Source organism: Gallinula chloropus, assembly GCF_964237585.1.
Source record: "Gallinula chloropus genome assembly, chromosome: 1".
Lineage (NCBI taxonomy): Eukaryota > Metazoa > Chordata > Aves > Gruiformes > Rallidae > Gallinula > Gallinula chloropus.
The window spans coordinates 13,958,523-13,985,919 of NC_140085.1; the positions used below are offsets into that span (position 1 = coordinate 13,958,523).

The 27,397-nt window shown below is 44.7% G+C and overlaps 2 protein-coding genes across 3 annotated transcripts; one reads left to right on the forward strand and one right to left on the reverse strand.

Moving 5' to 3' along the window:
* The first annotated feature begins 216 nt into the window (after positions 1-216).
* Positions 217-9,221, forward strand: PMPCB (peptidase, mitochondrial processing subunit beta). The gene is made up of 13 exons (XM_084274761.1): positions 217-323; positions 1,647-1,787; positions 2,131-2,217; positions 2,698-2,827; positions 3,397-3,595; positions 4,217-4,296; positions 4,864-4,976; positions 6,123-6,266; positions 6,834-6,994; positions 8,296-8,381; positions 8,457-8,545; positions 8,742-8,817; positions 8,916-9,221. Exons 1-13 carry the CDS (start codon positions 234-236, stop codon positions 8,978-8,980), a joined length of 1,461 nt encoding a protein of 486 aa, XP_084130887.1. The 5' UTR covers positions 217-233; the 3' UTR covers positions 8,981-9,221.
* Positions 9,150-27,207, reverse strand: DNAJC2 (DnaJ heat shock protein family (Hsp40) member C2). 2 transcript variants are annotated; one of them, XM_084274738.1, is made up of 17 exons: positions 27,059-27,207; positions 26,215-26,405; positions 25,640-25,715; positions 23,089-23,187; positions 21,275-21,416; positions 18,748-18,828; positions 17,935-18,000; positions 16,209-16,300; positions 15,991-16,112; positions 14,992-15,141; positions 14,610-14,698; positions 14,454-14,523; positions 12,734-12,918; positions 11,642-11,742; positions 10,628-10,735; positions 9,743-9,897; positions 9,150-9,270 (listed from the first exon to the last, which is right to left on the reverse strand). In XM_084274738.1, the coding sequence occupies exons 1-17, from the start codon at positions 27,114-27,116 to the stop codon at positions 9,196-9,198; spliced, it is 1,860 nt and encodes a 619-aa protein (XP_084130864.1). In that variant the 5' UTR covers positions 27,117-27,207; the 3' UTR covers positions 9,150-9,195. The 2 variants fall into 2 exon arrangements, with proteins under 2 accessions (XP_084130864.1, XP_084130865.1); XM_084274739.1 differs by having other exon boundaries at positions 26,215-26,316; positions 27,059-27,192.
* Between the last annotated feature and the right edge of the window lie 190 nt (positions 27,208-27,397).

Here is a 27,397-nt window from a genome sequence, read left to right on the forward strand (position 1 = left end):
GGGCTGTGACGGGGGATCACCGCGCTGCCGTCGCGGCGGGTTAGGCAAGGGGCGGGTCGAGGTGACGGGTCTCACAGGGGCTGTGAGAGCGCCGCCTGCTCGCGGCGCAGCGCACGCGACCGCTCGGCCTGAGGGGAGCGCTCTGCGCCGGCGGGCGGGAGGGGCGGGGCTGCTTCTGCGCATGCGCATCACCCACCGGACTTCTCCACCGCCCCGCCTACCCGCTTGCCAAGATGGCTGCGTCTACCGCTCGCTTAGCGGCTCGGCGGCTTTTGTTGCCTTGGTCTTCTCGACTTGTGCGAGCGTCCGGCTCTGGGGACCGGGTAGGCGGCGGAGCGGGGAAGGGGAGAAAGTTGCGGAGAGCTCAAGCGCTCCGGGGGCTTGTGACGCTGGTGCTCAGGCTGCCGCAACGGGGCGGGAGGGGGAGTTGAGGCCGGAGGCGTGGTGCACGCTGGGATTTGTAGTCGCGACGGCGGAAAGGGGGCCGCGCTGGCGGGTGCATGACGGGAAGTGTAGTCTCCGGCTGAGGTGGAGGAGGCGGCCTCCCGTCAGCGGGACACAGCACTCAGGGGGACGAGCCCGGGTGTGGTAGCCCTCGGGGTTTGCTGTCTGCGCCCTGGGGCCTCTGTTACTCCATATCGCCCGCCGCGGGACTGGCGCCGGGACTGGCGCGGCTTCTGGGAGCTGGAGCGGTTCGGGGACCGGGGCGCGATTCCTTATCGAGGGACAGCAGCAGCCTCCACCCCGGGCCGAGGCCTGCTGTGCTCACCCCCGGGGCGCTCGGAGAAAGTTCACTGCCTCCTCTCTCCCGTCGTTAGATGGAGGCAGCCTGGAGGCTCTTATCGGAGTCCTCTCCTACCGTCATTTCCCCACCCTGGGCAATGGGCATAAGTTGAAACAGGAGAGACAAAACTGGGCGTATGAACCCCTTTTTTGCCATGAAGTGGTCGAGCAGTGGAGCGGGATGCCCAGAGAGGCTGTGCTGTTTCTCACCGTCCTAGAAAATGTTCAGTACCCAGCTGCAAAAAGCCCCAAGCAAACTGATCTGCCCCTGTGGCTGAGCCAGCCTGGAGCAGGAGGTTGGGCGTACAATTTCTCCATGTTGAAAAAGTGCAATAAACTTTTTTAACCTCCTTCCCCTTTATCCCATTCTGGTGTCATGTGCTTAAGCTGCCAGAGAGTTGCTGGAAAGGTAGCAGTTCCATTTTCTGCCCTTGTTCTGAAAAACGGGCTGCTGTGATTTGCAGTCCTGCCCATAGGCCCTCAGGCTGTATCTCACTGCACCTTAGAAAGCAGATACCCAAAAGAATTCCAGATGTTAAAGGGAATATTCAAAGTTCTTCAGGCTTTTGCTGGCAGAACTGGGAAACAAACGTGGCTCTCAGAATGGCTGGCTGATAGTAACATGTTTTCCTGTCAGATATTTGATTGGAGTTAAGTAGATGTGGCCTACTTCATTTTGGTTATCTTCATGTTCTTCTGAGGTTAATGTGATGTAATCACGAATGAATCAGTGCTTCTTTTAAAATGCATGCTTTAAAAAAGATTCACAAACTTAATATTTAAAATCAGAAATACGTTTTTCAGAAGAGCATCCTAAGATATAACTGAACAATTTGAGTGTGACTGATGCTCTTTCCTTCCAGTGTGTGCATGTTGGAACAGGCAGGCTCAGAGCTTCCAGAGCAGCAACAGAAGTAATCTTAAATGTTCCTGAAACTAGAGTGAGTCCTCTGGAAAATGGCTTGCAGGTGGCTTCTGAAGATTCTGGACTCTCAACATGCACAGTAGGTGACTAGTAAGGGGAAAGGTTTTTTTATAACTGTCCATGTGTGTTTGTTTCCTTGTGAAAGTAAATTGCATTCTTTCGATGTTTATTAACAATTGTTCTTAAAAATTCAGCTAAGAAATAGAAGTCTTAAGGCTGTTGTAAATGATCTGTAATTTTTTTTTTTTGTGGAGATAAAATTTTTCTTTTTCTTGAAAACTTAATTTAAGGAAAAAAACATTTAAAAATAGGTCTTGGTAATCTAAGTGTAGTTCATACACAAAGCCAGCAAAGCTGCATTGTTAGCTGGTAAAATTACTACTGATTGTTTTGGATTTGTTGTTTTTTTTCCCCTCAATGAGGTTGGACTTTGGATTGATGCTGGAAGCAGGTATGAGAATGAGAAGAACAATGGAACCGCTCACTTCCTTGAGCATATGGCTTTCAAGGTGAGCATGAGTATTGATGTAAAAGTTTACGATGGATTACTAAGTTATTTATCTTTAAAGATCAACAAGAAGAACTTTGTCAGAATTGTATGTGTGTATCTTCCAAACCAAGGACGGGGTGGGGTGTGGGGGGGTGAACAACCTAGGCTTTGGTTTCTGTTAAGGTGAAGCTGAAGTCCTAGCTCTGTGTAGTTGATACACAACTATAGATTAGTAATGCAGGTCTAACTTTAACTCATGTTTAACTTACTGTATTCTTAGAAGGCACAGAATTCACCTTTTGCCAGGCTTTTATTTTCATTTGGGAGCGTCAGAACATTTACATCTGTGACTTTTAAGCCAGGAGAGATTAGTATGCCAATTTCCTTTCCAGAAGATTTAGTCTTTCTCTTGGCCCTGACTTTTTCCAGACAAGAAGTAGTAATGATCAACAAGTGAATTAAAGGGTCTAGTTTGATTTTTCTTACTGCTTTATTTCAGGGAACAAAAAAGAGATCTCAGCTAGACCTTGAACTGGAGATTGAGAACATGGGAGCTCATTTGAACGCGTATACGTCCAGGGAACAGACCGTGTATTACGCAAAGGCTTTTTCGAAAGACTTGCCAAGAGGTAACGGCTTTCATCCATCAGAACAAAGATGCAAAGAGCAAAGTGCTTCTCCAGCTACTGAGGAGACAATGCAGAATGAGCTTCTGCAGCGTAACAGTCACAGAATCACAAGGTTGGAAAAGACCTTTAAGATCATCAAGTCCAACCGTTCCTGTCCTATGCTAAACCAGATCCCTCAGTACCTCATCTACCCTTTTTTAAAACACATCCAGGGATGGTGACTCAACCAGACCCTGGGCAGCCTGTTCCAGGCCCTGACAACTCTTTCAGTAAGAATTCCTTCCTTCTTGGGTGAAAAGTCCTTTCTTGAGCTTCACAGGGGTGTGAGAATGCAGGTTTGGAGAATGTCAGCAGAGAAGTTTATATTTGAAACATTTTTGTCTTTAGATTCTCAAAAGAAAATACATTCTGGACTTCTCCCTTCCTGCAGAGCAAGTCTTTTGTCCCCTTGCAAATCTGAATAGCACGTCTTGGGCCACTTGGTCTTTGGGGTGGGTTTTACTTTTGGAACCAGATTTTCCTGGTAGTCTGAAAATACACTTTCCATTCCCATCTCTGTTTTCAATTAGCCGTGGAAATTCTTGCTGACATAATTCAGAACAGTACCCTGGGAGAGGCGGAGATTGAGCGCGAGCGGGGAGTGATACTTCGAGAGATGCAGGAGGTCGAAACCAACTTACAAGAGGTTGTCTTTGATTACCTTCATGCCACAGCCTATCAGAAGACAGCCCTAGGACGGACAATTTTGGGACCTACTGAAAATATCAAGTATGTCTAAATTTGTGTCCTGTTTTAATTGTGTGATAACTTTTATATAGTGAAAAGACTCATCTGAAAACGTAGGAAGCAGTGTCAGTTTTCATTTTTACCTGGAAGGTTGCTGAAGCTGTGCTTGCATATAATGGTAAGAATTCCCCTGTATGCAGGCATCTAAAGGTGTGTGAACTTCAGATATCTACTGCCTGTCTTCAATATTTGCAATATTTTTCTCCTGTTTGTTAAAAGTGCAACAGACACAAAATTGGAAATCCCATTGGTCAGGTATTGGACATTATTGTAAACACAGCTGGGTTTGTGCTGCTCTCTCAGCATTTGTTTGTACCTGTGCAGACCAGGAGACTGCTGAATTTGCTGTTTTCAAACTGGTATGAGATTGTCTCCACCTGACTGAGTTGTAGTGCTCATTCCTTCTCAGGAAGCTAGAAGAGCTTTAAATGGAAAAATGTATCAAGTTCCTATTTCCTCAGGAATTCACCCTTATTTTAGCTTTCTACCTCTATGCACAGCTATGTGCATTGGCAGAACTTAATATTTGATATTATATTGTAGCTTTTCTTACTCTAATAAACTTTACTGACACAGTAGTGATGTTTTCTTCACTGTTTCTAGATCCATAAACCGTAATGACTTGGTGGAGTACATAACAACACATTACAAAGGACCCCGGATGGTCCTGGCTGCTGCTGGAGGTTAGTATGGGATGTTTGCCCTGCCCTATGTGAAACTGTGCTTAGAACTGTGGTCTTTATGTTTCTGGGGAGAACATGATGAATTACCACTTGTTCAATAGGTCGTGGAAGCTCCTTGTTAGCCTTACATACTTTGTGTCTTCATACCCTTTGAACTCTTGTTCCCTTTCACCACGGTAATATTCCAGAAACACTCTTAAAACAGGAACTAGAAGTGCATTGCAGGCTGAGGTCATTCTTCTATGTGGGCAGGTAAAGAGGGGCCTCGTAGGGGTTCAGTGTGAAAAGGGGAGCAACAAGGAGAGCAGAGAAAGAGAAATAATGTTAAGTCTTGAAATTAAAACCAAACAGCTTGATTTGGTGTAATATTAACAGAAGGTTGTTGAAAAGAATTAGGGAGGGTGGTAATGATGGTCTTACACTGTAAGGGGGGTGTGAAGAATGTGAAAGTGTCATTAAAGGGGGAACAATAAATTACTGCTTGCATTGAGTCTTTAAACTGCACAGCAATTTAAATTCACTGTTTACAAAGTAACATTGCAAAGTACATTAAATATCTTTGTTCAGGGGTCTCTCACGATGAGCTGCTTGACCTAGCAAAGTGCCACTTCGGTAACTTGCCATCTGCTCCAGAAGGAGGACTGCCACCCCTGCCACCTTGTCACTTCACAGGGAGTGAGGTAAGCTGTTAGATGGCATTCTGAGCTGGCCCTGTGAGCGCAGCTGACACGTGCTCTCTGCTGTGGAGAGAGAGCAGCTCAGCCACAGACCGAGCAGATGAAAAGGTTTCTTGCCCTCCAGTGAGGGGAATGGAATAGCTGCTTTCCAAAGCAGTTCTTCCCAACCTTTCGTGGACAGGCCTCACTGTCACCACTTTTTCTGTTTCATCAGTTCCTGGAGGACTACCTCCCTTACCCTGCTGCTACTTCCCTTTTATCCCCTTGCCCAAGATGTTTGAGAATTTCCACTTGTTGGGAGTCGCTAATTTAAAGGATATGGCAGGGAACCTAGGCATCTGTGTTCTATTCCCAGTTCTATTCAGATTTTGACAAGTCACCAGCTTTCCTTGCTGCTATTTGTCATGAAAGGATTTGGAATGTCCCCTCTGCATATGTGGCATTAGCCTTTCTGTTGGTGAAGAGCTCTGAAATTGCCACAGGGAGGACCAGTTAGGGCTGATTTTAAATAAATCTTTGTATGCTCTAATTTTTGGTTGCCTGTGTGCATGCTTTATAGTCAAGATGTGGTGGAAGTGTCTGTCTCCTGGTATTCAACTTCTGATGTGTTCCCATGTACAGGTTGTACTGTAGCTACTTTGGGGCCTGCAATACAAGAAAGATGTAGAACTGTTGGAGAGGGTTCAGAGGAGGGCCACCAAGATGATTAGAGGGCTGGAGCACCTCCCTTACGAAGAGAGGCTGGGGGAGCTGGGCTTGTTCAGCCTGGAGAAGAGAAGGCTGTGGGGGGACCTCATTGCAGCCTTCCAGTACCTGAAGGGGAATCAACTTTTTAAAAGAGCAGATACTGTCAGGAGAAGGGGGAACGGATTAAAACTAAAGGAAGGAAGATTTAGATTAGATATTAGGGGGAAGTGTTTTGCAGAGAGAGTGGTTTGGTGCTGGAACAGGCTGCTCAGCGAGGTGGTGGATGCCCCATCCTTGGAGGTGTCCAAGGCCAGGTTGGATGGGGCCCTGGGCAACCTTGTGTAGATCCAGGCCTGGAGGCTGGTGTCCCTGCCTGTGGCAGGGGGGTTGGAGCTCTATGATCCTCAGGGTCCCTTCCAACCCAGACCATTCTGTGATCCTGTGATTCCGTTTGTTCCACAGATTCGGATAAGAGATGACAAGATGCCCCTGGCGCACATTGCGATAGCTGTTGAAGCAGCTGGCTGGGCGCACCCGGATACAATCCCACTTATGGTAGCGAATACCCTGATAGGCAACTGGGATCGTTCCTTTGGAGGCGGCGTGGTGAGTGGACCTGAAACACCTTCCTGCTCTCAACAAGGCTGGTGGGCTGAGGAGATCTCTCTGACTTGGGTACAGCTGATGCAGACACATTCAAACCTGTCTGAGCGCGTTGCTGCTACTTCATGGCTATTTCTGAAGGCCCATTTTGGGGAGGGAGAAGGGGATCCAGTTGTCGCTCTGAGAGAATTGATTGCCCCAGATGTAGGAAAGCCTTAGGAAGTGGTTCAAAAACACCAAAATGGGTGTGGCTTGAGCTCTGCGAGCCCTCATGGAAGGCAGGATGTTTCATGCCTATGTCATTAGAACCTGTGGGTATCAGTATCTGGCTCTTTCTTGAACCTAAGTAGCTTTATGATTTTGGTTTAAATCTGGGCTGTTACTTGGAAACCAGGGATTTTGTGCAATGAGGGAAACTCTGGAGATGAAGAGCTGATAATTGGCCTCACAGCTGCTGCTGGAGCCTGCATGTTCTGTCATCATTGAAATGAAAACAGGCGACCATGGTGATGACTAGTAAGGCTTTCAAAATGCTTCATAAAGTAATGTCTTTTTCTATTGCCTCAGCAGAATTTATCCAGTAAACTTGCTCAGATTGCCTGCCATGGTAACCTGTGTCACAGTTTCCAGTCCTTCAACACCTGCTACACTGATACAGGGCTGTGGGGACTCTATATGGTCTGTGAGCCATCCACTATACAGGACATGGTGCACTTTGTTCAGAGAGAATGGTGAGCTAACAACTGCTTCTCTAAAATGACTTTTTTTTCAGTGGAAAAATACAGTTAACCCACCCACCCCCAACATGGTAATGTAAAGAGAATATTTTCATTTCTCTTCTTAGTCTTGCCTGGAAAAAAAACCCAAACTATCAAGTTCTAAACTTGGACACTCAGTGCAGAGCCAGTTTCTGGCAGCCTTACTTGGAGTGAACTGCTTAAGGTTTAGGTTTGGCTTTTTCTGCCCTGGAAGAATAAATAGCAACTGTAGCTAATGCAATAGCATTCCTGGTACGAGAAAATGTGGCAGGGATTATTTTTTTATTTGCAAGTGACAGGAGTTATGCAAATGCATCAGACCTTTTAGAATACCAGGGAGTCAGTCAGCGGTGTCCGTGATCTGCCTGTTTGTCAGCCACAAGAGTCAAATATTCATGAAGAATAATGAACGTGCAGTTACCTACAAACACCATTAGCAGTTCCCCATTCTGCAGTTTCCATCTCACCTGACCTGCAAGGTGCTGGTGTTACACAGAGCTCTCTTTAGTGAGTACACAAGGAAATGAAACAAATGTAAGGCTGTTAGATAGGGAGTTTTGAAACCTGGGATTCTTGATAATTCCTGTAAGGCTTAAATCTAAATGGGACAGACATCCATAGGTAATGCTGCAGATGTTTTAGAAACAGATGTGTTATTTAAGGGCACTGACTGCAAGTGGGTGAGGTTGAAACAAAAGTTGAAAAAAAACCCTTGAAAATTACTTTCTTTAATCACAGAACTCACTTCCCATGTACCATTACCATTTGTAAGCAATGTGTGGAGAAGAAAGGTGTGATCTTAGCTATCTGTTGGCTGCAGGGAAGATATGAACCATTCCTGGGATAAGAATGTGTTAAATACCTAGTGCATCTCCTGTCCTAGTGAAACATTCCTTGTACAGCCTGGTGAATCACCTGTGAGCCAGGACTACTGGATTGCCTTCTGGGCTAATTACCTCTAATTGTTTGGCTCCTGCTATCTTGAGAATAGCTGTTCCTAAGACAGCAAGCATGGACTACACTTGGCTGAAAATACTAATTTAATAAAATGAAATACAGCTTGTATAGAGGGAAAAACTTGCTCTTGGGTATATTGATGGGTTTCCAGAAAGCCTTATGCTTTGCATCCTATACAGCTTGTTTCCGTATCACATTTCCTATAGAAAAGATGTGCTTGGTAGGTGTACTGTGTATATGCCCTGCTTTAGCACAGGCAGTGTTGTGTGCTACAGCTTACTGTTCTTTAATGCCTTTGGATTTAAACTGTTTTTCAGGATAAGACTTTGCACAAGTGTCACAGAAAATGAAGTAGCTCGGGCAAAAAACCTTCTGAAGACGAACATGCTGCTGCAACTTGATGGTGAGATTTATGAGAACTTTTTGTTCTTTGGTGGGATTGTATGCTGATGACTGAAGCATGTTTCCCCTGTTACAGGATCCACACCCATCTGTGAAGACATTGGAAGGCAAATGCTGTGTTACAAGCGCCGAATCCCAATTCCAGAACTTGAGGCAAGAATTGAAGTGAGTGGCAGCCACGCTGCAACTTTTAAATCCCTCCCTTTAGCAGTTACATTTCTTCAGGAAGTAGTAGTACAGCAGTTAGACTTCAGCTGTTCTGTTGCCTCTTCCCCTGGCTTACACAAAAGTGAGGGCACTGGCTCTTAGTACTCTTTTAGATGGGATCAGTAACAAAGCTGTCTTTTTTTAACCCTTTTAGGCTATCGATGCCCAGACTATTAGAGAAATTTGCACAAAGTACATCTACGATAAGCATCCTGCAGTTGCTGCCGTGGGTATGTTGTATAAGTCTGCTTACCCTCCCATAACCCCCCCTCCATACCCATTGGTATCAGTCTAGCATGTGTCATGGCCAACTTTCTTTAACTTCCAGGTCCAATTGAACAACTTCCAGAGTATAACAAAATCTGCAGTGGCATGTATTGGCTTCGGGAATAGTGAATAACAAGAACTTTCAGTAGGTTTGAGCTTAAAAAACCAAACCCCAACATACCAGCTGCACCCCGGTTAAAGCATTTAAGCTGGAGAAACGCATTTGAGAAGATTTAAAACTCAAGAAGCACCTAGTCCCATGTATCTGTATGAGTAAGAAAGGAATGAAAACATGTACAGTATTTGCATTTTTATTATAAAACAAAGATTGTCAGTAAGAGTCATTTCTTGACTTTAGTAGCATTCATCACTTGTTCTTGAGCAGCTTTCTTTGCCTTGACCATTTCAACGAGTTCCTGGAGAGTTGGGAAAAAAGAAAAGAAAAAGATGCTTATTTAAACATGGAACTTCTGTGTACAATGCTGTGGTTTTGAACATATATTCATCCTGAAACACTTTCAACATCGCGAGGAATCTAGAGAGTTCAGTACCTTAGAAGAGTTTCTCTTTGATAAATTAATGTAAGGTCGATGCTTATCTACTTCCCCTGTAGCAGGCACTTTACCTACAAGAGGCTAAGGATAGGACTTCACTATCTACAGGAATCTGCTGTCAAAATGTGAGACCTATTTCTCTTCCCAGCTTCCAGAACTACTACTTTCACGGGGGAAAACTTAGTCCTTACTGCTTGTTTGAGGTCGAGCTACACAAAAAGAAGATCATTTCCCATAGAGCGCCCTCCTGTGGTAGTTTGGTGGTGTCAGGTACCATCTCTGAGACTTGGGCTAATAACAATCCTAGAAGGAGGTGAAATGAAGGAGACCATACCTTGTATCGCTTCATGCAGTCTTTTTTTGACCGGCCTGGAACAGCTGCTGCTATTTTCTCCCATCTTTCAGGAGTATTTACTGGATAAGTCTTCAGTGCTTGTTCTAAAAGCTTTTGTTCTTCCGTAGTCCAAGGGGCTGAATCTAAAGGTGAGCCTGTTTTCAAATGCAAAAATGACAGGAAGGAAACAGCAAGTCTGAGAGAACCATAAGAAAACACTGTAAAATCTGTTGGAGTGGATGTGAAATCCTTGTGGGTTTGTGATGCAACTAGTCTGACCTAAGGGCTACGCAGTACTAGCAACCTGAAAGGGAGAAAAAAAAGCAGCCCTGGAAGTGACTGGACAAGTGGCTCGTGGGATCTTTAAATAAAGCACAGAGACATTAGAAAGTAATATCTTTTGTTGTCAGCTCCCAGTTGGATCTCTGTAGCTGTGAAGCTGCATTGTTAAGGCAGCAACGTGGCTTCTCCGTTGGTGTTTCAGTAAGGAATGCTTGGCCTTCTGCAAGTGGTTGGAAAACTTGGTGGGAGGTGGTTGGGGTTTTACAGGAGACCAAAGCTTAGCTGTGGGGTGATCCTTTATCTCAGGTGCATCCCTTCAGGCCCACACTCACTTGAAAATGTAGCACCCTCTGAGGAACAGAGAGTCTCAGACTTAACCTGTCGCTTCACAAGGGAACATTTCAAACTGTCTCTAGTTAACTGGTTTGTACTGGTGTACCAGAAACCCTCAAATCCAGTAACAAAGCCTGGATCACTTTCTTACTTGCTATATCAGTTGTAAGTAAGCTTGGTCACAAGCAAGTTTTAAATTCTGGATTACTTTCTTACTAAAGCACACAGGGAAGACAGCTTGGTGAAAAAGGGCTCCTCCTTCACCTTTACCTTCAAATCGTTCCGAGGGGGCAGCACTGTCCATCTGAGGCACCACACTGTGTTCTTTTTTAAATTTGTCAAATGCTTTCTTGTTTATATCATCTTTTTGATGAGGGTCTATGAGCAACAGACATTTATAGAATAATTAATGCAAGAAAATCAAAGCCAGAGGTAAGAATAAAACCATTGTGTAGCAGATCATAATAAACCCCCTTAATTCCTACTTCCTTTAAAGTGATGGTTAAGAGGCTGGTAGATAAAAAAAAGTCTTTCCAGGTCCAGTAAACTTTGACCAAAGTGTCAGGCTGTCCAACCCCTATCCTGCTCTATCCTGCTCAGATGAACACTTTCTCCATATAAGCTTAAGCCTGAATCTGCAACTTCAGTAAAATCTGGAGGGATTATTCTCTCACGCAAGGGCTGTGGCACAAACTTATCATCATCCAGAGAACAAGTGTGTCAAAGGGGCAGGAACAAGGCAAAAGTTGAGGTCTTCCCTGTGCGGGGACTTTTGGAAACTTAGGGGGTTTTCTTCTATAGTGGAATGGTTTTGTTTTCCTTGAGAACTAATTCCAGAGCTCTCTAGGCTCTGTTTACCACACAAGGAGATAAGCCACATTAACTGAGGTGTCTTACTGGGGTGCTAAATCCCATTCATCTTTTTTAAGTATCCCTACAGCTTCATCCATTCTGTTTATTCTAGGTGCCCTGCTTAGTGGAGAGCTTTCTCAGAGGCCCATTTGTGTCTCTGGAGTGTAGAGGAAGGAGCTGAGGCAGCGAGCGAGGCCAACACCTCTGTGCACTGAATTCGATAAGAGAATTCCTGAGGGACACTGGTGAGGTGGTGACTTAAGCAGAAGCCAGTAGGCTGAGAATACTGAATCATGTATGTGCTGCTCTGCCTCTCCCATCAGAATTACCTTTCTTCGGGGATTTCCTCACAACAAACACAATGCCAAAGAAAATCAAGCTGTACAGAAGCATACACAGCATCTTAGTACAAAAATGAGGTAATACTGATACCAAGCTTTTGGAGGCTCTTTGCTTTATTGATGACATCTTTTGCAGTTCGTTTTATTCCAGTAGTAGAGTGCAAGTTCATGTAATTGGCAATAACTTCCCACCTAAAGCAAGAGTAGAAAGGGTAAACCAGTATATTATATCATAGCCTATCTTTGTACAAGCTCTGGTACACATTTATATCAGCTGCTAAGCAAGTTTAACCTTACCCAATACAAACAAACTCCCATGGGAACTATTCTGGGAAACTCTCCATCATTTAATGCAAGTGTTTTCCTTAAGAATTCAGTCAGCTTGCCTGAGCTTTTTGGCTTCCGATACAGACAAAGCCTGGGGTAGGATATAGGTGTAGGTGTGCAAACCTCTAATCCTCAAAACTCTGCTCAGATGTTGCCTTCCTGAATCCCCTGAACATCTGAGACAGATACCACAGGTTGTACTGAAAGTTACTAACCCCACATCCGCTCTCCCCCAGAAGAACAAAGGGACATCAACAAGAGAGCTGTGACAGCCCCCAAACTCTTCCTGCTGCATTCTGAGAAAATGGGCTGTCTGCACCTGCTCAGACAGCAGGATTGTATCTAGGCCTGGGATCTCAGAGTCCCCTTGACTGCAAAGCTGCAGTGTAGAAACAGGCACTGGTAACTCCAAAAATACTAGGACAGATAATTTTTTCTTGTAATGGAGACTTCAGATCTGTGAATCCAAAGTGTAAGAAGGCATTTCACTCCTGGAAAGAACCGGAGTTAAGGCATGTGCCTGTTTGTGGTGTGTATTGATAAGCTGAGTGCCAGTGCTGCTTTCTGTGAGTCCCAGCCTTCCCCTTTTCCCCTGGCTCTCCCCTAAAGAGAGCTGGGACACCTAACTCATACCTCTGGCTGTCTTCCTCCTGTCACACAGAGGAGAAATCAGCCTTGCATTCATTGTAGAGCTACTGGAAGTATCTTACACATTCACGTTCCTACCCAGCTGCACCATGGGCACTGTTCTGGTTTTGTTCTCTGCTTTAATGTCTGGAGCCTGTCCTGTAGTAAGCTCTGTGTAAAAATGCACCTCGGCATTAGTAGCGCTTTTACCACCAATCCCAAGAAATACCTTGAGTTAGTCCCTGCTGGGAAGAGGTTCACAGCTTTAATTAACAACTGTAAGTCATCTTCTGGCCAATTTTTGCTGCCCCCTCCACCACCAGTGGTTGACTTTTCTGAACTCTTTGTTGCTTGGCGCATACGAGCTTCTGCTTCTTCTTTCTCTCGCCTTATTTGTTCATTTATTTCTTCTATCTAAAGGATTGTAAACAACCATTATTTATTTATTAGTACATTTTACAGTGACAAAGCCCCCCTCTCTTGGGAATTGCTTTGAGCCTTGACTTTTTCTTGCTTTCTGTTCTGCACGTTGTACAGAAGGAAATGGAGGAGTTTATCTGCTCCAGTGTTATTTCCCTCTATCCCGTGCCTATGTTTGGCCATCCCACATGAGGAGCTATGGCAGGAATCCCTCACTAGTTCAGTAGGGAATGAACGCACCCAGGGCTAAGGCAGTACCTCTGAATCTAGTGTGAAGGTCCAGGCTGGCACCTGACTTAAAGGGACAGATCCACAAAAGTATTACAAACCTAAAGTGACTAGTGAGGGCAATTAAATTAAAATTGGGTTGAATACACCAGTTCCCAAATCCTCCAGCCTAACTACTACCTAAGCCTGGTTATGCCAGAAATTCTTAAGTTACTATGGTTGTACTGAGTTAGTAGGTAAAAGCATTAACTACAGCCACACAGGTAGGTGCTTTCTGAGGGTTATATAGCCGTGTGTAGTTTGTTAGCAATTACACAGGTTATCCACTGTACATCTTTGTAAACTGTAATCACATCCTGAGACTGTGGTGTGACATGTCTTTAACATTCTGGTTTCTTAGTATGCTCAAAAAGCTACACACCTACACCTGGTGTTGGCAGGATGGCCAAACCCAGGAAAATCTTCCTGGCAATAGGAAAATTACTTGAGTGTTTTTATTAATACAGAAATGGAACAATTTTAACAAAGAGAAAGGTGACTGTCCTGCGTTTGGAATTCTAATGGAGACTAGGAGATACGTTTCAGTCCCCTGCAGAACAAGAGGGATTTGAGTCTTAAGTCGCCTGATGAATAAACCTGACCCTGGGATGGGGACAGATCATCTTCCCCACCAGGAAAGAAAGTGCACATCTGTGAATCCAAATTGGATGACAGCAAGCACCTTATTTCTGCAGGATGTGGCTTCAACCTTTTTAGTCCCAATGGCTTTTCCCTGCTGGCAGTTTGAGGCAGATTCTTGCTGAGTTTTGTAAATCTTGATGATGAGCGTCTTGCTTTTCCCACACCTGAGTATCCAACCCTGGCCCTTCCAGTGCCTACAGCACTGAAGTCCTTTTGTGGATCTAGCCCCAGGTCACAGATACCAGACCAGGAAGTTTCTTGCATAACAGAACAGGTTAAGGCTGCCTTCCTTCCCCTCTAGGTAACTGCTACTCATTGTGGGGTAAACTTAAATTCCTGTGCTGTTTCTGCATACAGTACAAATGGCAGGTTTTGTGTCCTTTGCTAATTAAAAATGTGCATTATTTTTCTCAGATGGCCCTGATTATTTCACTAGCCACAAACTGCACTATGTAAAATGGAGCAGAGATACAGTCTGCCTGGGGAACCTGAAACTCGGGTGGTTGTGTTTAACAGGCAGGGTTCCACAGCAACCATGTTGTATCTTACTTTGCTTCAGTCATGTAGAGGTCACAAATGAAATTATTCTGTTATTTTGATTTGACACTCAGCATAATTACCTGTTTTACTACAGCCGCCTTTCCTCCTTCCCTTGTGGTGGATGTAAGCACTTCATTCAAGCATTGCAGACTAAAAATAAATTATTGAGTTACAACAGACAGCTAGCAGAAAGATGGGCATCAAAACGAGCATAAATGAGCAGCAGGAAAACTTACCTTGAAAGCTCAAGACGATCACAAAGCTTTTCCACCTCCTCCATCATTTTAACACAATCTGCCTCATTATCAGAAAAGTAATTCCAGTTCTGGAAGCAGAAATACATGTTCTACAATGTTCTTGAACTTTATTGTCCTGTTCCTTCAGACAAAAGCCTAGCACGCAGCATTCTTCAGCCACTGCTGCGTTTGGACCTATTTGGTCACCTTCACTCACAACACAAAACCATGACACGTGTTTTATATTTGCTTTGCAGTAAACCCACTTTTCATACCCATCTCCAGCCATAAGAACAAGCAAGCATATGATAGGGCCTGATCTAAGCAAACACAGGAATTCCACTGATGTAACCTGTATTTCACTGTAATAATACTGAAATACCTTGCACGTTGTTCTCAGTTTTTGCCTTTCCTTCTTGATGGCTTTTTTCTGTATCTCTTTTTCCTTTTTTGCGACTAATGCTTGTTGCCTGACTTCTTCCTCCTCCTTTTCTTTTGCTAGCCGTGCTGCTTCTAATTCTGCTTGTCTTTGCTGCAATCAAAAGCAAAAAAAAAAAAAAACCAACAAAAAAACCTCAGAGTTAAACTGTTCCAGGGTCACTCAGTACTAAAACATGCTGTTGCTGTGTTTGTTTTTCTAAACACCACCTTCCCCCCCATATTAATACACATTTCGTTATCCAAGAATTTTGAGGGAGGTGATGAAGCATCTTCCAGCTGGCTTTAATTCCAGTACTCACTACGAGGACCCCTAGTTTATAAATCCTGACTTCCCTTACACTGAAGATACAAATTGCATGAGAGATCCTATCCCTGCCCCAAGAGGACTGGTGGGCTTTTCCAAGCTATACAACAGTACTCCAGCATCCCTATTAACATAAAATCTTGCAGTGCTCCAGTATTGTCTTTTAAGCCCCTTTTTAGCACCTTACAGTTCCCTTTGGTTCCTGGTACTGTTCTCAGAGCCATCTTTTCCAAACTGTTAGTATTGATCAGACAGTCTATGCTCCCTCCCAGCGCTTCAGAGCAAGCAGCCATGCCAAGACCCCGCGCACAAGGCATGGGGCTGTATGCATTTCGTGGTAAAGGGAAGCAGGCCACAGAACTCGCCTGCCTCTGACCCCAAGGAACTGTACTCCACAACACAACTCGGCTTTCTTTATGGTTTTTTGTTTGGTTCAGATCTGTGCTCCTTGTTTCCATCTCACTCTCAAAGGGCTGTCAGTCCTGTGCTGCCTGTTGCACAGGGATCAAAGGCAACTACAGCTCTAAACCCCAGTATCATTCTAGCAGTAGCTCCCTGACACATCTAGAAGCTGAAGCAGTGGGTCAGGTGTGAATGAACCAAGGTTTTTCAACCCAAATAAAGTAGTTAACTTACTTTTTCTTTTGCCTCCTGTTCTTTCCGTTTTGCTTCTACCTTTGCTTTTTTCTCTGCTTCTTTCTTTGCCTTTTCTTCCTCCTTAAACTTCTTTATCCTGGGATCGCAGCTGTATGCGTTGTCTGGAGAAGAAAGGATGCATCATGTACAAAACAAAGCCAGGAGATTTCCACTGGCAGTTAACACATCTCTAAAAAAAGAGCAGTTTATACACTCACCAACTAGTGTCCTAATTCTGTTCATTTCTTCTTTTTTTCTCAATGCTCTGGCAGCTCTGTTCTGTTTTTCAATCCACCTCCTTTCGTCTCGACTGGAAAGGGACAGCACAATTACTTCCGTGCTAGAACCCTACAGCGTCAGTCTGTTAGAAATTCCCCAGCAGACTTCTAAGATTTCCCCACACAATGCTCTTCCCTGAATACTTAAAAAAGGGAAGTTCCAGGCCCCAAGCTCACATCAAAAATAGGAAGGACTTACACAACTGCATAAACCTTCAAAACACCTGAGAAAACAAGCTGCTTATCTGTCATTGCAGGGAATGTGATCATAGACTTTATTTTCAAAACAAAATCCACTTGTTGACCTATTGTTAAACCCAAGCAAAACAACTGAAATGTTCGTAATTAGTGTGCAGCAGCATAATCAATTTCAGCTATCTCTATTTTACAGAATATAGGTTATGTAAAAAAACCCATCCGCACAATGAGAACACATTCTCTGAAGTACCATGACACTCCAGTAAAATCACGCTGCATTCAGTCCAGTAAAATCCATTTTAGGATGAACAGATTAAAAATTGCACTCTGAAAATATTTGTCAGCACTGTCAAGAAAGAGACAGATTTCCAGAGGGGCTCTATATCCTCACCCACAGAACCAGAGAAGGATACACCTCAATAAAGAAAACGAACCCCTTAACAGTAGGAGACTCTTATGGGCAGACTGGAGGTTCAAAACAGGAGTGACAGCACTGCTGGGAAGGAGGGTAACAAGAATCACGACCACCAGAACAGCAGCTGACACGCAGTTCTCTCTCTCAGGTACAGTGTACTGCATACTGTTTGTCTAAACACTTTAAAAAGGGAACACTAATGAAACACAGGAACAAGCACAAAAAAGAGCTACGTGCATAGGAGCCTCCCTCCAATACAAACTCTAGAGATTAATCTGCGTAACATCAAAGATACAAGTGGCATGGAACTGATCACAGCACCCTCATAGAACCTTCACAGGAGAGAGAACATTGCATCCAGAAAGGCTTAAAAATGTAACAGCAGGGAAAGGCAGAAGGGAGTGGGAATGAATGCCGGGCTACAGCCCACACATGGTGCAAGTTTTTGCCACGGAGCAAGCTAAGCACTGGATCTAACTACAAAACTGGTTTCCATGCAGACTCAGCACTCCGACTTGAACATTCTGTGTTTACAGTTTATAGCTGTAGGAAGGATAAAAATAGAATGTTTTTTCCAATGGCAACATGGTCTCAGTAATTCAGTAACTAGCACTACATTAACAAATACATAACTTTTGTTAGTGTCAAGCCATCAGAACTAATTTCTCTCGATTCTACAATTTATCACTTGTCTCAGCACCATTTAAGCAAGAGATGGAGAGAGGAATGATACCTGCTTACTCATCCTCTGTTCTGGCTCCAGGTTCAGTCTCTGTCTGGGACTTGCTGGAACTGCAAGTCTGAACTTAAATGAACAGACATTTCAAAGCACCTCAGAAACACCTCTGTGATGCAAGTAAGGGCTATTTCAATGACACAAGCAAGACAAAGAGAAGCCCAGGCAGTACGATTCAAATACGACTGACTACTAAGCTGGGAGAGTGGAATTCAGACTTAGTTTGGCTATTGTTTTTCCTACAACTTACAGGCTAATAGAAAGTTGGAAATGTCACTGCATCAGTTTCCTGTTAAGATTTCATTTCACTTACGTACCATTCTGCTTTTTCTTTTTCCTCTTCATCTAAATAGGAAAACTCTCTCCAGGAATCAAAATTATACCTAAAGTAAGTATAACCAAAGAAACATTAGCAAACCGCCCCTGAGCTACACAGCAGAACTAATACAAATACTCTACCGTTTACTCCTGTTAGGTTTTTGTAGGCAGTTATACTGGTATTTATAACCTGCAATATGTAATTCACAATTATACTGCACCTACAATAGTTCTACAGTGTTAAGCCCAAATGCAAGATGTTCTTGAAAGTAATGATTGACATCTGTCAGTGGTGTCAATTTCACCAGCTCTGAGTGTCTACTGTGCAGCTGGCTACTGTCTCATTGCAGGCAGGGGAGGTACAGTCCAGTCCATAGAGTTCAGGGAGAGGTTGATTTTGTCTTTATATAAAGCATCCATATGTAGCAGGTGAGTCAAGCCATAAACTCGGCTCTCTCCTGGCCTAGAGGGAGCTCCCTTAACCAGGGGAGCTGAAATACCCAGTAGGCACCTCCAGTGGAAACAGAAGTTAGGTGAGATGAACGAACCCTTCTTCTAGGCTATGGGTCAGCTTGGTTCATAGCCACTGTGGTCAGAGAACTGCTGTCTCTGTGGATTTACAATGCAGATGTATTAGCTGGGAGAAAGCCAGCTCAGTTTGTGGAATGCACCAAACAGCTGTGGGGTAATATGGTGACACCACTAGGTCAGATCAGACCACAGCCAACAGCCTACATAGGTAAGGGTCTGTAGGTCCTCATACTGTACGTCTTGAATACTGTGACTAAAAACTGAGGTATCAGCTAACTTACCAAAAGGAATAGAATGCATCTACCTCTTCAAATGATGAGTTCATGTCCCCAAGTTTAGGAACACTTTTCTTATTTGACCACCTGAAAATAAATGGATATATTCAATAATATATATAATCTTACTTCATAACATGGCATGTGGTAAGAACAGAATCAAAATACCAGTCAGAGGCTCCCTCCCACCAACACCAAAGGGCACCAGGAAAGAGGAAGAGAACAGGAATGTTCCTTCTACACATGCCCCAGATTGAGTCATCTTTGGGGAGCTTCCCCAAAAGAGCAAAGTCCTCCTGCCTGAGCTTGGCGTGCTTACAAGACGACCTGACGGAGCACGAGCTATCTTTGTAGGTAGATGCTTGATTCTCCACATTCATTCTCCTCATAGAGGAGCTTACAGGAGGTGGACAAAAGGCACTCAGAGTAACTTGTCTCTGTAGCACGCTATAGGAAGTTTCATAGAATCACAGATTCATTTGGATTAGACGGGACCTTAAAGACCATCTAGTTCCAACCCCCCTGCCATGGGCAGGGACACCCTTCACTAGACCAGGCTGTCCAAATCTCCACCCAACCTGGCCTTAAATGCCTCCAGGAATGGGGCTTCCACAATCTCTCTGGGCAACCTCTTCCAGTGTCTCACTACTTTCATAGTGAAGAATTTCTTCCTAATGCCTAACCCAAACAAACCCTCTTTCAGCTTAAAGCTATTGCCCCTTGTCCTATCACTGCACTCCCTGGTAAATGGTCCCTCTCCCACTTCCCCATAGGACTCCTTTAAGTTTTGGTACACCATAATTAAGTCTCCCCAGAGCCTTCTCTTCTCCAGACTGAACAAGCCCAACTGTCTAAGCCTGTCTTCAGAGGAGAGGTGCTCCAGCCCTCGATCATCTTCCTGGCCTCCTCTGGACTAGCTCCAACAGCTCTATGTCTTTCCTGTACTGGGAACCCCAGAGCTGGATGCAGTACTCCAGGTGGGGTCTCAAGAGGAGAGGAAAGGGGCAGAATCACCTCCCTCATCCTGCTGGCCACGCTGTTCTTGATGCAGCCCAGGATATAGTTGGCCTTCTGAGCTGCTAGTGCACACTGTCAGCACACATTGAGCTTGTCATTGGTCAGCACCAATAAGTCCTTCTCCTCAGGGTTGCTCTCAATCCATTCTCTGCCCAGCCTGTAGTTGTGCTTAGGACTGCTTGACTCACATGCAGGACCTTGCATTTGGCCTTGTTGAACTTCCTGCAGTTCACATGAGCCCATCTCTCCAGCCTATCAAGGCCTCTCTGGATGGCATCCCTTCCATGCATTGTGTTGACCTCACCACACAGCTTGGTGTCATCAGCAAACTTGCTGAGGGTGCACTCGACCCCACTGTCCATGTCACCAACAAAGATGCTGAACAGTGCTGGTCCCAGTACTGATCCCTGAGGAAAACCACTGGTCATGAACCTCCATGTGGACTTTGAGCTGTTGACCACCACTCCTTTATCCACTGAGTGGTCCATCTGCTGAATCCATGTCTCTCCAATTTATAGACAAGGATGTCATGCTGGACAGCGTCAAAGGCCTTGCACAAGCCCAGGAAGATGATGTCTGTCATCCTTCCCCTGTTCACCATCTCTGTTACTCCACCACAGAAGGCCATGAGATTTGTCAGCCATGACTTGCCCTTAGAGATACCAATCATCTCCTTATTTCCCACATATTCTAAGAGTATGGAGGGAATAATGCAGATTCTGCCTCCATTCTGGTTTTTCCCTATCAAAGGAGAAATCTTCTGTAGGCTCAAGACTTTGTTATTCCATGACACTGCATCCATTTCAGAGCAGAGAAGGGAACAACTCATCTGACAAGTGCAGATCCAGGTCTGAATCTCTGGAATTCTTGATAGTAGATTCAATATATCTACTTTAAATAATCAATGGGCTGTCCAGAACGTCTCATAAAGTCCTCACACAATAAACCACTTTTTTTGTCAAACAGGTAAAAGGTGAAATAAACCTCTATTGTGACAGCTTAGTACAGAGTTATTGGCAAGCACGAACCAAATGCAGAAGAGTCACACACCTTAAGAGAGAACCACCAAATATTGAGTTACCTTTTGAGTTATCTCCTCTTTTGACCAGCTAAATTGTAAACATAACTATCGTCTTCTGTTAATACCTCACCCTCATAAGAAAATCATAAAAAAGTAACTTCTAGTCAGTAGCATGCACACACTTGGTATCCTGAATCATCTTAAGATGGAACAACATGCTGTACAAAAAGGACAGTAAATAACAGGGAGCTGAGAACAGGCTTTTTAAGGGTTTTTTTAAATCTCATGGGTCAAACTCAATGCCACCAGTGTGACAGCTCAGATTATTTTAAAATTAAATAATAGAGAAAGTACTATTTTACTTGTATTACATCTCTAGCAAATTAATGCATGTCCCAGCATCCTTTAAAATCACACCCGTTACAAACAAAATGCCAGAGGAGTTTGCAAATGCTGATTGTCCAGCAGCAGCAGAGGCAGTCTGACACGGCTTACCTGGCATTTCTTTCGAAAACTGGTGAAAAAACTTCAAAGAAGTTTTCTTTTGCTTCACTTTTGGAAGGTACAGAGTTATCAAAAGTGGGATCTATGCTGTTAAACGCTCGTCGTTTCACGGGATCGGATAATATTTCATAAGCTGAAAAAAAGTTACAAGCCATAAAACATGAGACTAAAGTGAGTCTTCCCCACAAGGTGGGAATGTCACAGAAAAGGCTCTAAATGTTTAAAAAGAGGCTCTCAAATCTGCGTTGTTAGTGACACCAAAATAGCATTGCTGCCAATTCCTGTTAAACTAAGTAGGAGGAAAATGTTTATGAAAAACACCACCTTCAACCATTAGGATGTAACAAAACAGAGTATATTTAAAATGTTAATTCAGTTCAAGTAGTGGGAGTTTGGGCGTGACATAAGGGTGATGAGGCACTGGCACATGTTGCCCAGAGCAGCTGTGGCTGCCCCCTCCCTGGCAGTGTTCAAGGCCATGTTAGATGGGGCTTTGGGCAACCTGGGCTAGTGGAGGGTGTCCCTGCCCATGGCAGGGATGGGGAGAAACTAGGTGATCTTTGAGGTCCCTTCCAACCCAAACCAGTCTGTGATCCTCAGGCTTTTACCCTACACCAGTTCCTTGCAGATATATTGACCAGTCTACTAATTCAGGCACAGAGAGTAAAAGCAAACCTGAGTTAAGAACTGAAACCATTCATTAGAATTTTTGCAGCTCATGATGAAGTTGTAACTGAGACTGAAAAGAATATAGAACATCCCACAGCAACGAGTCAAAACATGCACACACTCCCCAGTTTTCCTGGGGAGCATCAAATTACTGAGTTTAACCTGGAAATCATGCACACCGCAACTCTTGTTTCCTCTCAAGTGTGGAATTACTTCGGTAGTTCTACAATACCTGCTATTTTTCAGTAACAGTGAGAACTCAAAGGAATCAAATTCCTGTTGTGATCACTCACAGGCTTCATTGACTGTACCCCTGGATGGAGAACTCTGCACTCTGAAGGTCAGATCTAGAAGGTGATAACCTTGGTGCTCTGTGGTTCTGTAGACTAATGTTTCCACATGTGTTAACAAAGAGAGGAAGGAATGCAGGGGACCACCAATAACCTGCTGTCTGCCAGCCTTGGGAAAGGACTTTCCTCTGCCAATACTCTAGATGACTCCAGTTATCCTCTACATTGCAAGCTAGGAGTGTCAGTAACCCTCACACCATTGTCCTGATGCAAGAAAACCTGTGCACATCTGTCAGTTCCACTTTTGCTTTATAGATGTCCCTCCCATACAGAACCCAATTCTACTCCCACATGTTCAGTTCCTCAGGCACTGTATCTACCACTCATTTCTTGTCAGCCCCAGCCAGCTCCAAATCCCACCTCCATACTTCTGCCTTTCCAACTTTCCTCTCTCCATTCCATTGCCACTTGCTCCTACTTAGAAGCCAGGTGTTCCAACTGCTTCTGGAGTCCTCAGGGAATTAGTTGATAGCACACCAGTTCGTCCCAGGTACATGGCTACTTCTAGTGGTTCACCTTCCTGTACGCTGCTACAAGCGCTGTCACAGCAGGGCAGTGGCATGTCAGACCCATGTCAATCACCTGCATTCCCAGACTCTTTCTACCCCGAGGAGAGTTACATTAGTGTGATCTCTACTTACCCAGGCAGTTTTCTAAAACAGAAAAGAACCTCTGTGGCTTTTCAGTAACTGACAGTTCTTTAAAAACCTAATAAAGTGCTACACATATGTTTCAGATCATTGAGTAGGTTAAGAAAGTATCCCATAAAAGGGACCCATTGCTTACCTTTAGTTATGCAGGTAAAATAATCATTATCACCTTCTCCTATCTGCTCTCCTGCAGCTTTTCGTTTGTCTGGATGATGTTTCAGAACCATGGATTTATCTAGCAAATAGATGCATTACTATTAGAAACACTTCAGCATCAACAGGATTTTTCTCACAAAGTAATACAGTAATTCCAACTGACATTTCTTTAATTAAATACTTACATTAAAGAAATTTAAAAAATAATAAAATAACAACTCCCCAAAAACTTCAGGAAAAAACTAGAGTTAAGTTGATGATTTTTCTTCAATTTAAGACTACTGTCAGAATAAAAAATGTTTTCATCTTTGCTGGGACACAAAATAACCACAACTCAAACTGTTCCACCTTTGTCAACTAAAGCAGTACTGAATTTCTGGGACTTATATTATGCATAGCAAAGTGGTTCAGTAACTGCAAATGTACAGGCAGCTTCAAAAAAAGCATAATGCAATTTCAGGACCTTAACTGTGCAAGACTGTACAATTCCCTGTGCAATTATACTGGGAAAAAATAACTAATGTAATTTTAGGTATTTCTAATTAAAACCAAAGTATCTCAGATAAAAATTGTGTTTTACCTCTTTATTCAAGATGAAGATTAACATGGAGACTACAGCCACAAGCCTGTGAATACTGCTGCACTTACCTGTGGATAATGTTAAGCACACACAAAGTCGGTGCTCAAGCTCTCTCTTTACCTAGGCCTTAAATCCCAAGATATAACTAACACATACAGACAGAGTATCTACAACTAAAGTTGCTACCAAGGCTGTCTTAGTGTGTAACAGTGAAACCTGATTTTAAACTGACTCCTTTGCCAAAAGGTCTAGTTATATTATCACAGAACATAGAATATGCCTTCTTGGCTCACTATAGAACACCAGAGAGAAGACATCATGTGAGTAGTTACAGCAACCTGCCTCTTGAGACACAAATTAGAATGCTTGCTAAAAGTGGAAAAAGCAGGGTATATACTGCTGAGAAAGGCCTGGATCTCTATACCACTACATAATAATTGAGGGCTGTTAGGATCCTAAAAAGAGAGATGCCCCACTTCTTAGTAAGGCCACTGATCAACACCAGAACAGGTGTTGCTCTATGCTGTGTTAGCATTGTGCTCCATGGTGGCACTGCTGAAGAACATGTACATAAGGCAATGTAATTTCCTGTCCAAGCTGTTAATTTGCTCATTTTATGATGAGCAAATGTTAATTTCACTCATTTTCATTTGGGAATACCTGCAGTTTCACCAGGGACAGTGATTCTACTCATACCTGGACAGCAATACAGGCAACTGTTGTAAGATCAACACTTAAAGCCATCAGCTTATTTCATAGAGGCTATCGAGCAATCTCTAGGGTACTTTTAAATCTTCCTCCACTAAATACTTTGCAAGAAGGATTAAAGTCAACTCTTGGTCACATTTCTGCAAGCACCATGAGTCAACCCCAATCACCTGCAGACACCTCTGCAACAGGCCCATGATATCATTAAGCTGCACACCAGCACTTCCAAGTTCTATTGCTGATGTATCTGAAACTTCAAGGAAACTTGATCTCACAAGACTGCATTTTTAACCAAGGATCAGCCACAGAACTCTACAGCTTTCACATGGCAAAGAGACAAAAGAAGAACAAAACTGGGTTTTTCAGTGGCCTGAGTAGCTTTTAGTTACTTGAACTTGAAAATTCAAAGCTACTGCTCCGTTCCCACACAACCCTTAGTCTAATCAGAATGATAACAGCAGCGTACTTTCACTGGCATTGAGGTGGCAGCTAATCACTGCAAGGGAGCTTCAAGGTACCAACCTAGGGAAACACACAGGCAGGGGATAGTTGTGTTTCTGTCTTTCCCTGAGTCTGGCTGCAGACTCAAAAATAGAGAAAATAGTTACAGTCTCAAGGTTATTGACAAAGAACAACAAAGCCAAGATGAGAACTCAGTGAAATTGTTGAATTCCCTAGTTTTAGGCCTGGGGATCCTGGAGCTGTGATGTGAATTTAGTGATGAGAGTGTGAAAGACTGATTTGCCAAATAAATGCATTTGTGCCAGCAGTGCAAATGGACTGTGGGTGCAACCATGAGTCGCATCTGTTTGTGATGTTGTGTAGCTGCATTACAGCGTCTTGTTTCATTAGCACATAACGACATCGATTATGTGTATGCTATATATGCAACATACTGTCTAATAATTATATTAGCTGTATTTTAACTACATATACATAAAAAAAGAGTTTGCAGGTGTACCAAAGGAACTGATCAAACACCATATGAGGTTCTTCTTTCTGGTTTCACTCTGTCCAGTGAACTCCTCCTCTTTAGCAGTATATAGATGCCTAATGTTTTTACTGGGAAAATTGCTTTACATTCAAACCTGGCATTAGATAAATGTACTTCTGTACAAATCCAAGACCAGGCATTTTCAGGTCTGTGAAACAGTAAAAACCTTATTCATGACATGTATGTATTTTCACATGGAAAAGTTATGTACATCTTCCAGAGGCATGCTTGTGAAAGGAAGGTACTTACGAGCTGCTTTGATTTGTTTCTGGGTAGCTCTGTATCGAATATTTCCTAGCCCGAGCACTGCATAATGGTCTTGATTCTGAGGGGAAAAAGTAAAGACTGATAAACACAAGTGAAAAAGCCACAACATAACAACTACAGAAAAGCAGTTCTCTTTCCCATCTTTTAAAAGCAAGAGGCAGAATTCTTCCTTCTCTCAATACATATTAGAGAAAGGCACTATTAGAACAATTGTCCTAAAGGTCATTATTGAATAACCAAATATCAATGAAGCAAGCCACTGATACAGAAATTCAAGTAGCTTGCTGTAAATTGGATTAAAGCACGGGATCCTAGAAAGTTCAATTGGATTGCTGTCCTTAACATTAAGAGTGCTAATGCAGAAGAGACACTTTTATGGCCCTCATCGACCAGTAACACATCGAAAATACAAACTCAGGCTTAATGCTGAGGGACACAAACCAATTCAGGCGGGCGTGGGAGGGAAGGAGGAAAGGGTTCTTTAGCAGGTGGGAACGGCAGATAACTTTGACATTTCCAGCAATAATAGTTAACAGTAACGTGTATCAATTCAATACCTTCCAGTCCTTTGGATCAAGGGTTTTTAACATAGGAAATTCTTCAAGCTGCAATTCTTCATCCCCTGATTCTTCAGAAAGTTCCTTCTCATCTTCTAGCTCCTGGAAAGAGGCAGAAACATTTATGTTTCTCCTCTTAATAAATGCTTCAAACCATCTTCCCACAGGTTCCACTTGACAGAGTACTGATGCTATAAGCAAAAACATAAAAGCAACTTCACCTTCTGTGGTTTACTTTCCCCCCTTGCCCCTGTTTGAACTAAACCCCATCAAAGCCCATGAGAAGCCGGCAGCACACAAAGGTACAGCCTGCCCCAAACCCGGCGGGCTGCTCCTGAGAGCGCAGGTACCCCAGCACGCCCTCGGACGGCACCGCCCGGACACCGCGCCGCGCTCCCAGCCCCGAGAGGCGCTTTCGCACAGGCGAAACGGCACTTCGCGCTCCCCCGCTGCGCTGACAGAGGAGCCAACCGCCGCAGGGGCGCCGACTCCGGCCCCTCTCCGCTCTCTCTGTCAGCGGAGCCAGGCTTGTTGCTCCCTGACGCCGAGCGAGCCCCGGGGCAGACGCGGCGTTGCCGCCGCAGGCCCCGGAACGGTCTGTGGGAGCGGAAGAGTTTTCAACTCTCCCGCCGCAGCAGGTGCCCGAGGGCCGGGCTCCATCCCCTGCACCTCGCGCTCGCTCACGCCGGGGGCAGCCCCGGTCCCGGCGGCAGAGGGATGCGCCGCGCCCCCGCGGGACGGGCGACAGCCGGAGACCCGGGCAGCACTGCGCCGCCTCCCCCGGCCCTGGCTCGGCACCGACTGCAGCCGGGCCGGGCCGCGCCGCTCCCCTCGCGGTACCTACCGGCCGACAGCGCCCTAGTGACGGCCGTGAGCTGCCCCTCCTGCGCGCCCCGCAGCATGGCGGCGGCAGCGGGCGGCGGGCCGGAGCGAGCCTCGGGCCTGAGCACCTGGCCCCGCTCGCCTCGCCTCGCCGGTTGCCAGGAGCCGGCGCATGGAGGCGCCCGGGGAGCGCTTCCGGGGCGGCGGCGGCGTGCGGCGGGATAAGCGGCCCGGTAGGGCCCGGCCCCCCTGCCGACCCCCTCGCCCCTCCGCCTGCTCCCCGCTGCCTTCCCTCAACGGGGCTGGCATCCGCGGCTCGAAGCGGCCGGAGGTCGGACGCGCGGCTCGGGGCGGTGCGGGT

Coding starts and splice junctions, on each gene's coding strand:
- DNAJC2 (XM_084274738.1), bottom strand. CDS start 27,116: ATGCTGCGGGGCGCGCAGGAGGGGCAGCTCACGGCCGTCACTAGGGCG. Junction 16,301..17,934: donor GAAAAAGAAAAAGCAGAATG/GTACGTAAGTGA, acceptor GTCCCTTTCCAG/TCGAGACGAAAGGAGGTGGA. Junction 14,524..14,609: donor GATCGTCTTGAGCTTTCAAG/GTAAGTTTTCCT, acceptor ATTTATTTTTAG/TCTGCAATGCTTGAATGAAG.
- PMPCB (XM_084274761.1), top strand. CDS start 234: ATGGCTGCGTCTACCGCTCGCTTAGCGGCTCGGCGGCTTTTGTTGCCT. Junction 6,995..8,295: donor CACTTTGTTCAGAGAGAATG/GTGAGCTAACAA, acceptor ACTGTTTTTCAG/GATAAGACTTTGCACAAGTG. Junction 8,382..8,456: donor CATGCTGCTGCAACTTGATG/GTGAGATTTATG, acceptor CCCCTGTTACAG/GATCCACACCCATCTGTGAA.